General features: G+C 43.2%; 1 protein-coding gene across 1 annotated transcript in view; it reads right to left on the reverse strand.

Annotated features, from left to right (window-relative positions):
* Nucleotides 1-14333, reverse strand: part of ABL2 (ABL proto-oncogene 2, non-receptor tyrosine kinase) — a 49865-nt gene that overhangs the window by 9408 nt on the left and 26124 nt on the right. Inside the window, exons 2-8 of the mRNA XM_068417075.1 lie at nucleotides 7455-7625; nucleotides 6390-6685; nucleotides 5487-5759; nucleotides 4615-4699; nucleotides 2742-2919; nucleotides 1930-2114; nucleotides 1479-1631 (exon numbers count right to left, since the gene is read on the reverse strand). Coding sequence (XP_068273176.1) covers nucleotides 1479-1631; nucleotides 1930-2114; nucleotides 2742-2919; nucleotides 4615-4699; nucleotides 5487-5759; nucleotides 6390-6685; nucleotides 7455-7625 — 1341 coding nt within the window. The remainder of the gene's footprint in view (nucleotides 1-1478; nucleotides 1632-1929; nucleotides 2115-2741; nucleotides 2920-4614; nucleotides 4700-5486; nucleotides 5760-6389; nucleotides 6686-7454; nucleotides 7626-14333) is intronic.

Here is a 14333-nt window from a genome sequence, read left to right on the forward strand (position 1 = left end):
GCAATGTGAGAAAGCAGAGTAAGTCTCAATGCCTGAAAACAGGTAGAAGATGATTTTTTTTGTTCTGTTCAAGGAGACAGAAAATACCTAAGCTTTCTCAACTGCAGTCAGACTCTGATCTCCTACTATTAAACAGGCTTTAGAGTCATTCACAGATATTTATTCATAGCAGCAGTCAGTCACCCCACTGTATCCTAACAAACAGGTCTTGAGAAGAAGAAATCAATTCTAAAAATCCCAGCTCCCTGCCAGTTCCACAGCTTTTCCTGGTCTCCCCATCCTTCTTCCTGAATTTTTTTGGCAAATGAGAATTCCAAGTTTGCTACCCTGGCTGTTTGGACTGAACCCATCTAACTTAGTCATAGATAACTGTGTGCAAAGCTCTTAATACTGAAATTCAGGCTGAGCCTTCCAAAAGGAGAACGTGTGCACCCTGTGGGGAAAGATGATGAGAGTGCATTGATCTAAGATGGAGCTTGGGAAGTTATGGAAGGGTATCATGACGAAAAGTGTAATTTCTGTAGTTAGAAATCTGCACTAGGGGAATGTATTCTGGAAGCACTATCTGTTGATACCACCACAGGGTCTCGAAAGCGACTGGCATTCCGTTTATATTGGGTTGCATTAATATCATATGAATTCCCTGCTTCTGGGCTTTTGTCAGCTTCCTGAAGGGTTTTTGAAGCAATATCCTTCATCATTACTCAGCTGCTTTGTTTCATGACTGAAGTTCACCCTGCCTTTCTTTGACAAGCTAGGGATCAGGCATCGCTGGAGTCAGGCTGTAGAATGGCCTCTTAAGCCCTGGTTTGTCTGTCTTGCACATTGAGGGCCACACAGATTGTTTGAGTTAGCACCAAGGAGTCTCTTCCCAGCCTGGTCACACTGACAGGGTCTCTCTGCTCAGAGCTGCTTACCTTACTCAACTCCATGGTTCCATGGTTCTCTCTGGTTTGCTCCCTAGAATCTTCAGCCTTTTGCCCAATATATTCTCTGCTCTTGCAGGACTGAAGGAGATTGCCAATGCTCTTAAACTCTGTTGCTCTCTTCCCGCAGCACATTGTATCTTTTGGTCTTTTATTAGTAGATTTTCAATTTGTTACGGAGCATTAAGGAGCTTTTCATGGCCAACATTAAGTAGCATGCCTGGAGGATGCGTTTTGTGCAACCTTGTCAACTACGTGTCTCCTGCACAGGTGCTGTGTTTGCAGAGAACTAAACATCCTTCTCATTTGGTGGTTCCATAGTTAGACAAAATACCAGTACAGTTTGCCACAAAGTGCCATCTAGCTGTACTCAGAGATGACAGTTTTTGAGAGTGAATTCTTGTTCTCTAGAGACCAGACTCATTTTGCATCAGTACCCAGGTATGTCTCAGGTGATGGGGCCTTTTCCACATTAGCTAACAAAACAGCACATACAAAGCAAGGACAAAGCCTTCCCAGGCTTTGTCCTCCAAACTGGAAGAAGATACTCACATGCCCTCATCAGTTCGTAAACCTTTGGAGGGCAGCCCTCTGGTTGTTCCATCCGATAGCCCTTTTCCAGCAGATCATACACCTGAGAGAGGTCAATGCCTGGGTACGGTGACATCCCATAGGTAGCAATTTCCCATAAGAGCACCCCAAAGGCTGCAAAAGAAGAAAAACAAAATATCTGGTCAGAAATCTGCCCTCCTCTTGTGTTGCTCGTTACACTGTGGCCTTTACTGCAGCTTGAGGCAGCATCTCTTTCTTGCAGATATTTCAGGCCACTCTAGGTGGAGACATTACATGCTAAAAACTGCTCTTGATTCATGAAGTTGTAGCCTGGCATGTGACTATCTCCTCCCCACACGTTTTTGCCCAGGCCAGAAAGTAAGTAACTGTCTAGGCTGGCAAAGAAAAACAAAATGAAAAAGAAAAGAACGCTGAAATGGAGTTTTCTTACCCCACACATCTGATTTGATTGAAAAGGTGTTATAGGCCAGGCTCTCAGGAGCCGTCCACTTGATTGGGAACTTGGCTCCAGCATGAGCTGTGTAGGTATCTCCAGTCATAAGTCGACTTAAGCCAAAGTCAGCCACCTTCACCACATGATTTTCTCCAACTAAGCAGTTCCGTGCTGCCAGGTCCCTGTACCAAGGAAAAAAGCACACTCCTTCACTGGAGCAAGAGCAGGGCTTTTGAATACAGGTGTGTGGTTGCATAGCCTGTCCCCCTCTTCTGAATCAGGATGCACTCCCTTTATACAGCAGGTAAAGGCAATGTGAGCTTTGCTCTGCAGAGTGGACTCATTCTTAGAAGCAATAAGGTAAGTCAGGATTGGGGTTAATTCTTTAATTTCTATTAAATTTCCAGTAATGATAGCTGTTGTGATGAGAAGTTTATGTTTCCTGAGAATAGGATGAGATCAGCAGCTCATCACACACTGGTAACAGCTTTATGGCACGGTTTTATCTGACTGGATTTAAATAGGACTTGGGGTTGACAATGTCTTGCACATAGGGGGTACATAAGAACAGGACACCACCAGCTTTCCTAGCTGTCAGGCAGTCATGCACAAGATTGTAAGTCTGCTACAAGAGTCATGGGGAGAAGGTATTGCAAGACAGTATTGAAACCAAAACAGCCAGTGGATAAGCCAGTGTGAAACCTAACTCTGGAAGAAACCTCCCCAAAAGGAGGAATTCCTGGGCTATGCTGGTAGCCTGTTCATCACTGCAATCTGAAACTGTACCAGCTCAATGTGACTTTACCCACCTGTGAATGAAGTTCTTCTTCTCGAGGTACTCCATAGCAGAGGAGATCTGAGTGGCCATGTAGAGCAGCACAACAGCACTCACTTCCTCCCGGTTGCACTCCCGTAAATAGTCCAGCAGGTTCCCATACGGCATGTATTCTGTCACGATGTAAAAGGGAGGCTCCAGGGTACACACACCTAGCAGTGAGGAGGAGGGAGCATGTGAATAAAGCTTCCCTTTCTTCCCTAGCTTACCGCTATTCCTGATTTAAAAGCCATTTGTCGCATTTTGTGCCGATGAGTGTTCCTCTGAGAAGTCAAGACTTCCATCTACAAGACCCAGATCAGTGCAGCCTAACTTAAAATTCAGTGGTTCTGTTTATCTGTCCATCCACTTTATGGACAGAAACATGTCTATCAAAGCACCGCTGTTCCTATATAATATACGTGAAGGAGTAGTTCTGTTCTTTGGAGGGTCACAGAATGAAATAGGCGTTATTTTGAACACACATGATTTGCTTTTCTTCCCCTCTCCTCCTTCATAAAGCTAAAGAGTGGCCAACTGGAAGTAGGTACCTGGCAAGATTTCCAGACTGAGATGTCACTACGGAGCAATGTGAAGCACTCCCATGTGTGCTAGCTGGGTAAGTGATCAGCACGGTGGGTCCTGCTCCTGAAGCAGCATTCTCGCACATTCCTCAGATGACTACGTGCTACAGTCATCGCAATTATGTACAAAGTATGTATTAGTGGAGGAGGAGGGCAACAGGATACTCATGTCAAATCTCTGTGAACTCCCACACAGCACTGCTGAATGCCTGTCTGTACCGTTACACATACATGAGGTAAAACACAACTACACCGTGCATCAGAAAGAAAGAGCAAAAATGCATCTCCCTGATGAGAAATCTTTTAGTCTCTACTCCTGGAACCAGACAGGGCTGGGCAGACACTTCATCTGTGCCCGTTTTTTAAACGGGTACAGAATAGTTGCCATTATTAAAAGCCTTCACATTCTTCACATTTCTCCTTTCATCCTAGGCTTGGCTTGACAGCTTTGCTCCTGAAAGCAGCAAAAGTCCAGAGGCAATTAAACGCTAGTAGAAGTTTAGGGTGTCTCCTTAAGAATCTTTGTACAAGTAGAATTAACAGCTATGCAGACTATTTAATAGCGATCATCATATCATGCATTTGTCAGCGCGACAAACAGGCCACAGCCAAGCGGTAAAGCCTGCAGATTTCTTCCATTCACGTGCTGTTTGATCTGACTTGCATCTCTACTGCCTTGATCTCATGTACTTATTTGGTGATACACAGGGTCCCTTACAACAGCAGCGATCTGGTCATCATCTGCTTAATTATGGACTGATTTTTCTATTTAGTGCAGCTTTTTCTATAAATGTCTCTGATTTGAGAAGTATGAAGAATGGTATTTGTTGTGCTTCCAATATATTTTTTTTCTTTCACTTTGAATTTTCTTACAGTTTTGTTCTGTTCTATCAGAAAAACAAATCATGGAAAATAATTTTGTACAGCTGATTTAACACTGCAGAAAAGGAATCTGGCCCTGATAACTGAACGCTGGAGCATGTCGAAGGCCAAGGGTACAAACTAACAGGAGGCTGATATTGCAGACTTATATAATGCACAGTCCTGCCTCAACAGCAAAGTTGTCTACTAATGTAAGTGACTATATTTGATGTTTCATTTAAAATTAGTGTCTCCTAGCTCCAACACTACATAACGGAGTAAGCTGTCAAAAATACCATCCCATAACCTGCCCTGATTCAAAAAGTTATATAAATACAGAAAATCTGCCACTGCTTTTAAACAAGACATTTCATTTTGGTGGAAACTCAAGCAAGCACAGAAAGAGCAAGGAATTTCACTAACCTAACAACTGCACTAGATTTGGGTGCTTGATCTCCTTCATCACAGCGGCTTCTTTCAAGAACTCTTCCACCTCCATGGTATCTTCCTAGAAAAACAGAGAGGTAAAAGAAGGGAAAATTGATCTTCATGACCGAGGTCTGCTTAACACCACATATCCTAGCTGAATATAAATGGTGGTATCCTTGTCTCCATTCTGCTGGTTTGGCTTTTACCAAAGCAAAACATAACACCCCTGAAAAGCTGCCTGGCTGGCCTGCAGCACGGCCCAGTGACAGACCTGCGGTACCCAGGAAGTGCTAGGCTTGCTTGTTTGGTGGCTATTGTGGCTACCGAAGCAGTTGTGGCTGGTGAGAAGATGACTCTCAAGATCACTGACTTAGTTCCCCTGCCTAGCTATAAAAATTAAGCTTGAAAGCTCCCTTACTTACAGGGTACGTAGAATTGTAGGTGTTAATGTTGAAACAAACAGGTTTTGAGAAGAAAGATAAATGCAGAAGCTAAATTTTTCCAGGAGTAGAGGAGAGTTTGTAGAAGATATTTCCAAAACCTTTGATTTCTTAAAGCTTCCACAGCTCTTCTGAGGGAAGGAAAGTGGACTTGGTAACCACTTCTAGACATCTGACTTGGACATTCCTGCAGGAGCTTGCTGGGCCAAAATTCCAAATTGTTTCTAAGCCACATGCACTGGTGCAAGTTTGATAAGCTAACTCTGTTCTGCAAAGCTACCCTCAAGCACAGATTTTACGCAGATCAGCCCACTCCATTTTCTGGTATTTGTATCAGTGTGAGGTATAATTGAGAACATTACGATTTCCTTATCCTCATCATAAATGATGACCAAATGAACAGCGTGTAACAATCTGAACACTCACCTTTAATGTTTTCACAGCAACCGTGAGATTGTATTTCTTCCAGACACCAACGTACACCTCGCCATACTGCCCTCCCCCCAGTTTGTGCTTCATGGTGATATCAGTCCGCTCCATCTCCCACTTGTCGTGGATGGGGGACACTCCATAGACAGTGGGCTTATTGCACTTGGGTGCTGGGTAATGCAAAGTTGTCACCAGTCCATCTGCTACTGTTGAGTGATGGTGCACTAGCTCTGCTAGTGTGCTGAAACGGCTTTCTGCTGTCACGTATACCTGTTAAAAATGAACCAGGAATCTACTTAAATGAAGGCAGCTGGAAGCTTTCACTAACACTGGAAAACAGGTATAGTAAAAACATATAGTAAAACCAGGTAAAGGAACAAGACTTTGGAGTATTTGTTCTCATGTTGTTGGGCAACTGAATATTAACCTGGGGGAATTTCACCTGCTATCACTTGAGAGCAGTGCTCTCTCCTGCCTCGTGCTTTCCAGGACTAGAAACTGGAATTCTTGTAGCCATGCACAAGGCCAGTTTCTGCATCACTCAACACACTGTACTGCTATTTGATCAAGGTTTCAAAATGCTGATCGAAACCGCTGACTTACCAAAGCTCTGCTCGTCTTAAGTGGATCACCAGAAAGATATCACATCAAACCACAACTGCTTTGCTCCCTAGCTGCTTTCAGCCAGGGTAAGTACCGCCTGCACTTCTTCCAAAGTGCTGTTCAGTGAGTTACCACTGAACTCTTGGCATACATGTTCTTTATTTATATTAATCAACCAGTGGACCTGTTTTCTCTCACATACACCCCTCTCTTAACAGTCTGCAACTGAGATTCTGTAACACCTCTTAATTAATATCCTTATTTCCTCTCCCCACAGCATTATCCAGAGATCCTTACCTTTCCATCTGAGGTGGTATTGATCCTGTAGTGGTAAACACGTCCCTCGTACCTGAGCGAGATGGATAGCTGCCCTGGGCTGCTCTCACTTTCACGAACCAGGAAGCTGCCATTGATGAGACTGCTCAACAGATACTCTGCTGCACTGCGTGACACTGGCCCATGGTACCACGAATGCTTTTCCAGGCTGTTCACTGGTGTGATGTAGTTGCTTGGTACCCAGCCCTGCCCATTCTTCGAACGTACCTCACTCCACTCACCATTCTGGTTGTAACCCAGGACTCGCAACTTCTCACCTATGACCAGAAAGAAAAAAGCAAAATAAGCACAGTGCAATCTGTTGGGTCTTACTACGGGAGACACTCGCTATCAGCCGACTAAGCCTGGGTTTGTAGCTTAACAATAAAAATCTGCAGCAGATATAACTAAACTGCTGTATATAAAGTATTTATGAAGTAAAGTTTCAGGCAGAATACCTAGGATACTGTTGACTCATTTACTGCAGTATGAGTGATGAACTCAAAGCTTCCTGTAGTCCTGCTTTTTAGATTAGAAAGACTTTTTTTTTCTTGGAGGGATGAAGTTTGTCTCCTTCTTGAAGCCTTAAATGGCATGTGATTTAAGACAGCTCTGCAGCAGGTCATATTCTGATGTATGTACTGAACGGAAATAGAAAATCTCTGTGCAATCCTTAATTCTTGATGTTGCCCCAGTTGAAAGTGCTGAATTCTGTTATCATCAATAATGTAAAGGTTTTCCTCTGCCTCTCCCTAAATTAGGTGTCTTAACAGGCCGGTAATCTGGGGAGCCTGGAATGGGAACAGCCATAGCTGGGCTAGACTGTTCGGCAGTGTTATACAGAGCTGTGTCTGTTCTAGGAGAACTGCCTGGCAGGCGTCCCTCCAACACGAGTGAGAGAGAGACCCTCTGCTTATAATCATCAGTTTCGAGAATAACCTTCTCTAACTGCACTCATTCCTATTCCTGTCGGGAGAAGAATTCTGCTTTCTATTTTCTGTTGCTAAGTTTTCAACCTAGTAGCTGCTCTGTAATTCAGACCCTTACCTTTGGTGATGCTGAGCGTGTTGTCACCGCTTGCGACAAAATCGTAAAGTGCAACAAAGAGATTGGGATCGCTCTCAGTGGCTCCAAGCAGGTTCTCCTTGGAGCTCCATCTGATGGCTTCGTTCAGTGCCTGGGGTTCAACATCGCAACCGTAGGGGCGGTGCAGGGCCTCTGAAGAAAGAACAGAAGAGGAAATTACTTTGTGTACAAATGTAAATAGATCAAAACCCGGTATACAGCTGAGCGAATCTCCTGCTGCACAATATGCTCTTTAAGGAAAGGAAACACCACGTCTGCACATCTTAGATTGGTGGTTTTCAATCCCCACTTTGCTGACTCTTCATTCTGTGGGTTACCTCTAACAGGGGCTGGAGAAGGTGATTAACTGAATATATACCAAGCAGCAAGCTATGTATATAAAATTTCTATTCAATATTTATTATATTATATATATATTTCTATTTATATACACCTCTATTTGAAAGTATTTAAGCATTCATAGATAAAAAATGGGTGAGAAATTAAAAGTGCGGTTTTTTTATTATGTGACGTAGTGAAGGAAAACTTTCAATGCTGAAACGTTCTGTTTTCTGTCTTTATTGTTTCTGTGGCTGAAGTAGATAGCCTGGATCTGAAACCAACATTACAAATACAGGTAAGAGAGACTGAATTATGAGTCTGAGACAGTCTGAATTATGAAAAATGAGATCTATAGGTTGGGACAGTAACTGATCCAGTATTAGCAGGAATGATGGTGATTTGTAATACATTTCAAGACTGTAAATAAGAGGTGGAAAACTGACAGGGATAGAAAGTAGTAAGGGTGATGCTAGGTATTTAGCAGCAGTGTTTCTGAAGAGCCAGGCAGTTCTGTTTTGCTGTTTCAAAGGACAACTGATGCAAACTTTATAGTACACAGGAGTCGGGGGAGAATCAGACTTGTTTTATAGACAAAAGAAAAAAATCCCCACAGTTCCTGTGATGATGAAAAACAACCTAAGTACACAGGGTTTTGGAAAGAACTGCAGTAAAAAGCAAAACTGTCCGAACACTTCATGGTAGTGCTATGCTGAGACCTTCACTGGCCTTCTAACCCATAGAGAGGTTTTCCAGGAACATGCAGCAGAATAAATTTCAATATTAAGACAAGAGAAAGAGTGATGACGTGGTTTCATACATGTGGGTTGCTCAAGGGGGCAAAAAAATATGAAGGTGTAAAGATACAGATATTTTCTCTGATGGCACAACTGACGTAAGTTCTCCACATTCTCTTGTTGAACTTCCTTATGGAAATTCACTGTAAAAAGATTTCATTAAATGCACCAAATATAAAAAAAAATCCTCTTTAAAAAGTTGGATGCTTTCTTCAATTTACACTCATTGCTGTGGCCCATTTCTGAGGGGCTGAGAAGTCAGGCCCGGGATGTTTTTAAGCAGACCATTGCCAGAGAACGTGTGCATGTAACTACCCACCTCCCCGCACTGCCATGAGATTTACATTCACGAGCGAGAGCTCGTCTATAAGGCACTTTAAAAGAGAACAAAGAGCTCAAAAGCAATACAGGACAGGAAAACTGGGAAGTCAGTGAGACACAAAACAGGAAGAGGCCTGTGCCCAGCAATAAGCAAATATATGCCAAATCTGTGTCACAGGACAGAGCTCAAGCCTGGAAAATGAGGACGTAGGGGAGTTCCCAGCATTTACATGCAATTTTTTGACGGTATTGTAGGTACATGAGAAAGTAAATGGCTGAGGTTTGTTCTGTTTTGTTTTTAAACACGTAGCTAAGTGGCTTTTGAGTGCATTTCTGGTAATCGTTCAGAGTTATACTGCTTGCATAACCTGCTCGTCTTGCAATCACTTAACAACCTACCTCCCGAGCCTTGCCAAAGAGGCACCCTATCAAGGTTCTCCTAGCAAGAACAGAAGTGACTAGAGATTAAGCTACCAAAATGTCACTTCTTTGATTTCATTACCTGCAGATACAATATTTACCTACGTTTCATGTTCCTAACCATCAACTGCAATTGGTTTTACAATGTACTAACCCACAGACTGGGTGCTAGTATGGAAAAGAGAGGCAATCCCCGTGTCTGCTCAGCTACCTACTTTACAGCGTGGCTGCCAACATCCCACTGTATTTGTTTAGGGCCGGGTGTGTGCATATGCACGTCCAGTTGTTAAGCAGCAGGAAAGAACACCAGTTCCTAAATCCAGCTCTCTTTACAGAGTAAAAATACATATTTAATTAAATAATACATTCTTTATACTCCTATGGTGCCTTGTGCTAGAGTGTTTCAGTGCCTTAAGCAAAGTCACTCAGCAAATGTGCTATACAAGAAATCTGACTTACACATCTCCGCTCAGGAGCAAACACAAAAGTAGGCAGTTTGTGTTTGCAGTAAAACCTTAATGGTGTTTAAATAACTTCTTACTTTTAATTACGTATCTGCTGAAATGCGAAAAGCTTTAAACTAAAATATAAGCATTTGTTCTAAATCAAAGCATACTTTAAGTTTCTTTCTCAAGCCAGAAAAGCTCATGAACTGAGCACCCAACCCTCTTTAACAGACAGCACACAGCTAAGCTTTTAACCATGCACTCAATGGGTAAGCCTGAAGCAGCCCAGTATCAGCTCAGCTTCAGAGCTGCTGCAGCAAATCCCATGCCCAGCTAAACCTGCCCACGCTGAGCCCAGCAGCAGGCACTTAAACCAAGGCAAAACCAGCAGAAATGCCACCTGGTGCTTAGCGCTGAGCAGCTCTGCCCACATGAAACCATTTGTGGTGCTGTGCTGGATTGCCAGCGAGGATTCAAAGCAGATGTGGGACTCCTACCGCTTCCTCGGGAATGCCTGGAGGCTGGCACGTGTTCTGAACACCCACTTTATGTACAGAAAAAGCCAGCAGAAGTTAATGTTTGATGAGGAGCTTCAATCACTTAGCTACGGTGCTTACCTAAAAATCCCATCACCCAAAAATCAAATGCTTTTAAGAGCTCATGTCTCACTGACTTCCTTCACTTTCATTTTGAGAGTGACTTGGATGCTTAAGTAACTGTAAACGTTACCCAGTATCTACTAAAGGGGAATTTACCAGTATATAAAAGTACCTATTGCACATTATTATTACATAATAACCTATGCTGCTCAGTACGGTGTGGGATCTATACCATCCAATATGTAAGGATAAGAAAGGTGAGTTAAACATGATGACCACATAGACCTCATTAAGGAAACGACGATAACCAAAGCATGTTACAACTGATACCTCTCCACCTGAACAGGCTGCAAGCTCTGTTCACACCAAGGGTATGGAAATGACCTGAAAGTTTTGGTTTGTATCAGCTCCTTTTAAAGGCTAACCATAAATCATATGTGACCACTTTCATTTCCTGTACAATGGAAAACTTACATCATCGTTTAGTGTACAAGTTAACAGACGACCATGCGAGGAGGTGATGCTTCATCCATCTCCTTCCTTTGCTTTGTTCCCACCATACAGTTTGCTTCTCTCCGGATATGAATGCTTTTCCTATTCAGCCACCACGTAAGGGGTGTTTTGTCCCTCACCCTGCGCTGCCAACACGACAATTACCAATCTCTTTGGTCCAACAGGAGGTAGTATACGCTAAACCTTAAATTTTAGAATCACATCAAGTGCTGACGTGGTCTCTATTTCTGAAATACTGCGTAACTGCCCATAAAAATGAAGCATTTCAATAATCCTAAAACCTGGATAAAAGCAGACAAGCTCAGTCCTGCCCGTGGCTGGTCTCGAACTACAAGACAAAGACAGACTTGAAAGGACCCGCATCCTCCCTGGAGCGCTCAGGGAGCTACAGGAGACGGATGGCACAGCATTACATCCCTGAACATCATACCTGTGAAACTTGGCACGCCAGGCTCAGAGGCTTCCTCGCCAAGGCAGCAGAGCAGCTTGCTCTCTTTGCCATAGCTGCTAGACTGGAAGAGGACTGTCCCCACAATCATGCTGTGCTTCGCAGCAAGCAGAAGAGGCTGTTTGACCCTCGAAGTCCTGGGCTGCCGCTGCCAGCACGAACGCCACCACGTGCAGACGGTCACTGCTCACAAGGCTGGTGGCCAATGTAAAAGCAAGTGCTGCCGAGCGGGCGAAGGAGACACTGGGAAAATCGAGCTGTGGGTTAACTGGGTTATTAGCTGGAAGTGAGGGTGGAGCTTCCCAGGGAATGCTGAACAAACAGAGGATGTGGGGACTGGACTGCAAGTTGAAACACTTTTGAGATGAGCTATAAAGACAGAGGTTTGTTCCGCTAAGAGTTAGGCAACAAAGTGTTTGGGAAGAAAGCAAACAGTTTCCTTGGAGAAATTCCTTTGTGCAAATTACAAAACAGATCACCCATTAAGGGGACCGCCCAGATTGATTCATTTTTCCACTCCACATACCACTGCTGGAGCACTATTTACATGAATCAACAGGAAAGGATGTTAGTGAAAATACACGTCTAAGAGATGTACAAGCACTGAGCAAGTAAACACCCTTGAACATTTCAGGATTTGAGAAAGAAACAGAAAGCAAGGGCAGTACAGTACGCCCAGTCTAAGCTGCATATTTGCTCATTTAGTAAGACTCAGGACAGCTCTCTGAAAGGGCACCATCAAATTACCTCTTAAAAACATAAGATTTGTTGGATAAATGCTTTAAAAGCCCTGGTTTTCTAGCAAAGGCTGTATGGTCTGCAGCAGGGCAGGCTCCTCCTAACACATAGACAAGGAAGGGTTAAAGAGCAAGCCATCACCGTGGTATCCTCACACCTGCGAGCCTGGTGGGTCTGCAGAGGGGTATAAAAGGGAGCGGGGAAAGGGAAGTCAGTGGTTTGGTCTTTTGTAGGGGGAGAGGAGCTGCAGCAGCCCACCAAGAACAAAAGCAGCATTTCTATCATCCATGAACTCCACTGGTCTGCAAGAAAGGCACCTGCACCACGTGAGGAGGACTCAGATGAGGCTGAAGGTAAGAAATGAGCAACCTGGCTTATTGCAAATGTTTGTGTTTTGTAAAGCTGTGGATGTGGAAAAACACTACATAAAACTGTGGATATGCTGTGGTGACAAGGAGCTGCTTTTCCCTATGAGTTAGGAAAATAACATGAGTTATTTCCCCCTCTGCCATCACCTAATGTATGTGGAGAAAATAACCAAAGAAAATACCTTATGATTCCTGCATACTGTTGTCTTCCTAAAGTTCTGACAAGTGGGCAACCTCTTTTTCTCCTCCTTCAAAATCAAGCTCAGTGCATCCTGCAGCATGCTACCCAGTAGTTAGGGGTTGAGATGCCTTTACTTAAGAGCTCCTAGGCTTTCTCTCTTCTCCTCTTTGTTTTTGATAAATTAACACAGTTAATTGTGTTCTCTCCTCTATGTGCTCTGAGTACTCTTAATTACACTGGTATTTGAACTAACCTTAGCTTATCTGTTAATACACAAAGAATAAGCAGAATTTGTAGAGAAAGAGAGCACAGCCTCAGAAACATGTGGATGAGCTTTGTGATAAACACACTTTTCAGGTGGGTCTGAAATGGTACCAGGAAATAGCAAGCTACAGATGGATTTGTGGCTAAATTAGTCTTAGCTGTAAGAGTTAATAACCTTAGCTGAAATAACAGATTTACTTGTTAGCTAAAATACAACAGCTGAGTAACTGGTATCTGGAAGAAAGAAGGATTAGCAGAAAGTTAGGTTGGATTAATAATGTAACTTGCAAATAATACCTATTGACCCTATCAATTTTAGCCTCTGTCAGAAGGGTATTCTCAGCCAAAGCCTAATGGCTGGTTGGTCTGTTAACGAGCTCCTGATGGGAATCAATTAGTGGCCAGCACTGGCATTATGGGCCAGTAACCTTTTGGCTGTAAGCTCCCTGTAACAGGGCAATTCTGTCCCTGTACCCTCCAGGAGCTGTGTCTCAGTGGGAAGGACATGGGGTGTCCCTGCACAGTGTGTAGCTGTTCACAAGGTCCTGTCAAATGCACCCAGGCAGAATAAAATCAGGCACATTCCTACCTTCTACGTGAGCGTTATTTCTTTTGCAACTGATTTTCCTAGATAGTTATTTTACACTGTAGGCCATCACCTCGACATCTGCACCCACCACATCTGCATCCTGTTCCTCTTCCCTTCACAGTAAGTGCACAATATAAAATCTTAATTCTGGCATACTCAGCTTCCTCGGTGGAAGAATCCACCTTTCAGGCACAGCAGCTCTTCCCAGCTCTTTATAGACTATTCCCTGTGGTGCCCTTCAAAGCTGTTTCCTGAGAGTGGTTACCCTTCCTGTACAACTTAAATCACCCATTTAGAAGCATTTCTCTAGTTCCTTCAGCAGTGGGAAAAAAGTTGAATGTAAGGAAATCTTGCTGACTATGCTGCTTTGAAATGTAGAGTTCAGGGAGCTTCTAAAAAATTTGCTATACTCTGAATTCATGAACCAACCATCAATGTCTCTTAACCAAACAAAAGAATGTATAAATGGAAATACAGCTCTGAGAAGGATTTGGTGGTGTTGGCAGCAGGCCAAAGTGTCTGGTTTGTCAATGGAAAGGAGACAGAGAAAGGGTTATAGGGTAAATATTGGTCATTGCATAGAGTCTCAATCTGCTATCTTAGCATTTTACATCAAAAACCATAGGATGTATATATGTGTGTGTGTATATATACACACATGGTGTTCCATCTTCTGGCTTCTCACATGCCTCTTTTTCACAAAGTGACACTTTAATACAAGGCCACCAAGATCCCTTTATTTTCACTTTGAGTTTTCAAACTAAATACCAACATAAATAGCCATGATGTTATTTTACACACAGACTCATTTTATATGCTTGCTTTTAAGACTGCCAAA

This window comes from Nyctibius grandis, chromosome 21, assembly GCF_013368605.1.
Source record: "Nyctibius grandis isolate bNycGra1 chromosome 21, bNycGra1.pri, whole genome shotgun sequence".
In the NCBI taxonomy this organism is placed as follows: domain Eukaryota; kingdom Metazoa; phylum Chordata; class Aves; order Nyctibiiformes; family Nyctibiidae; genus Nyctibius; species Nyctibius grandis.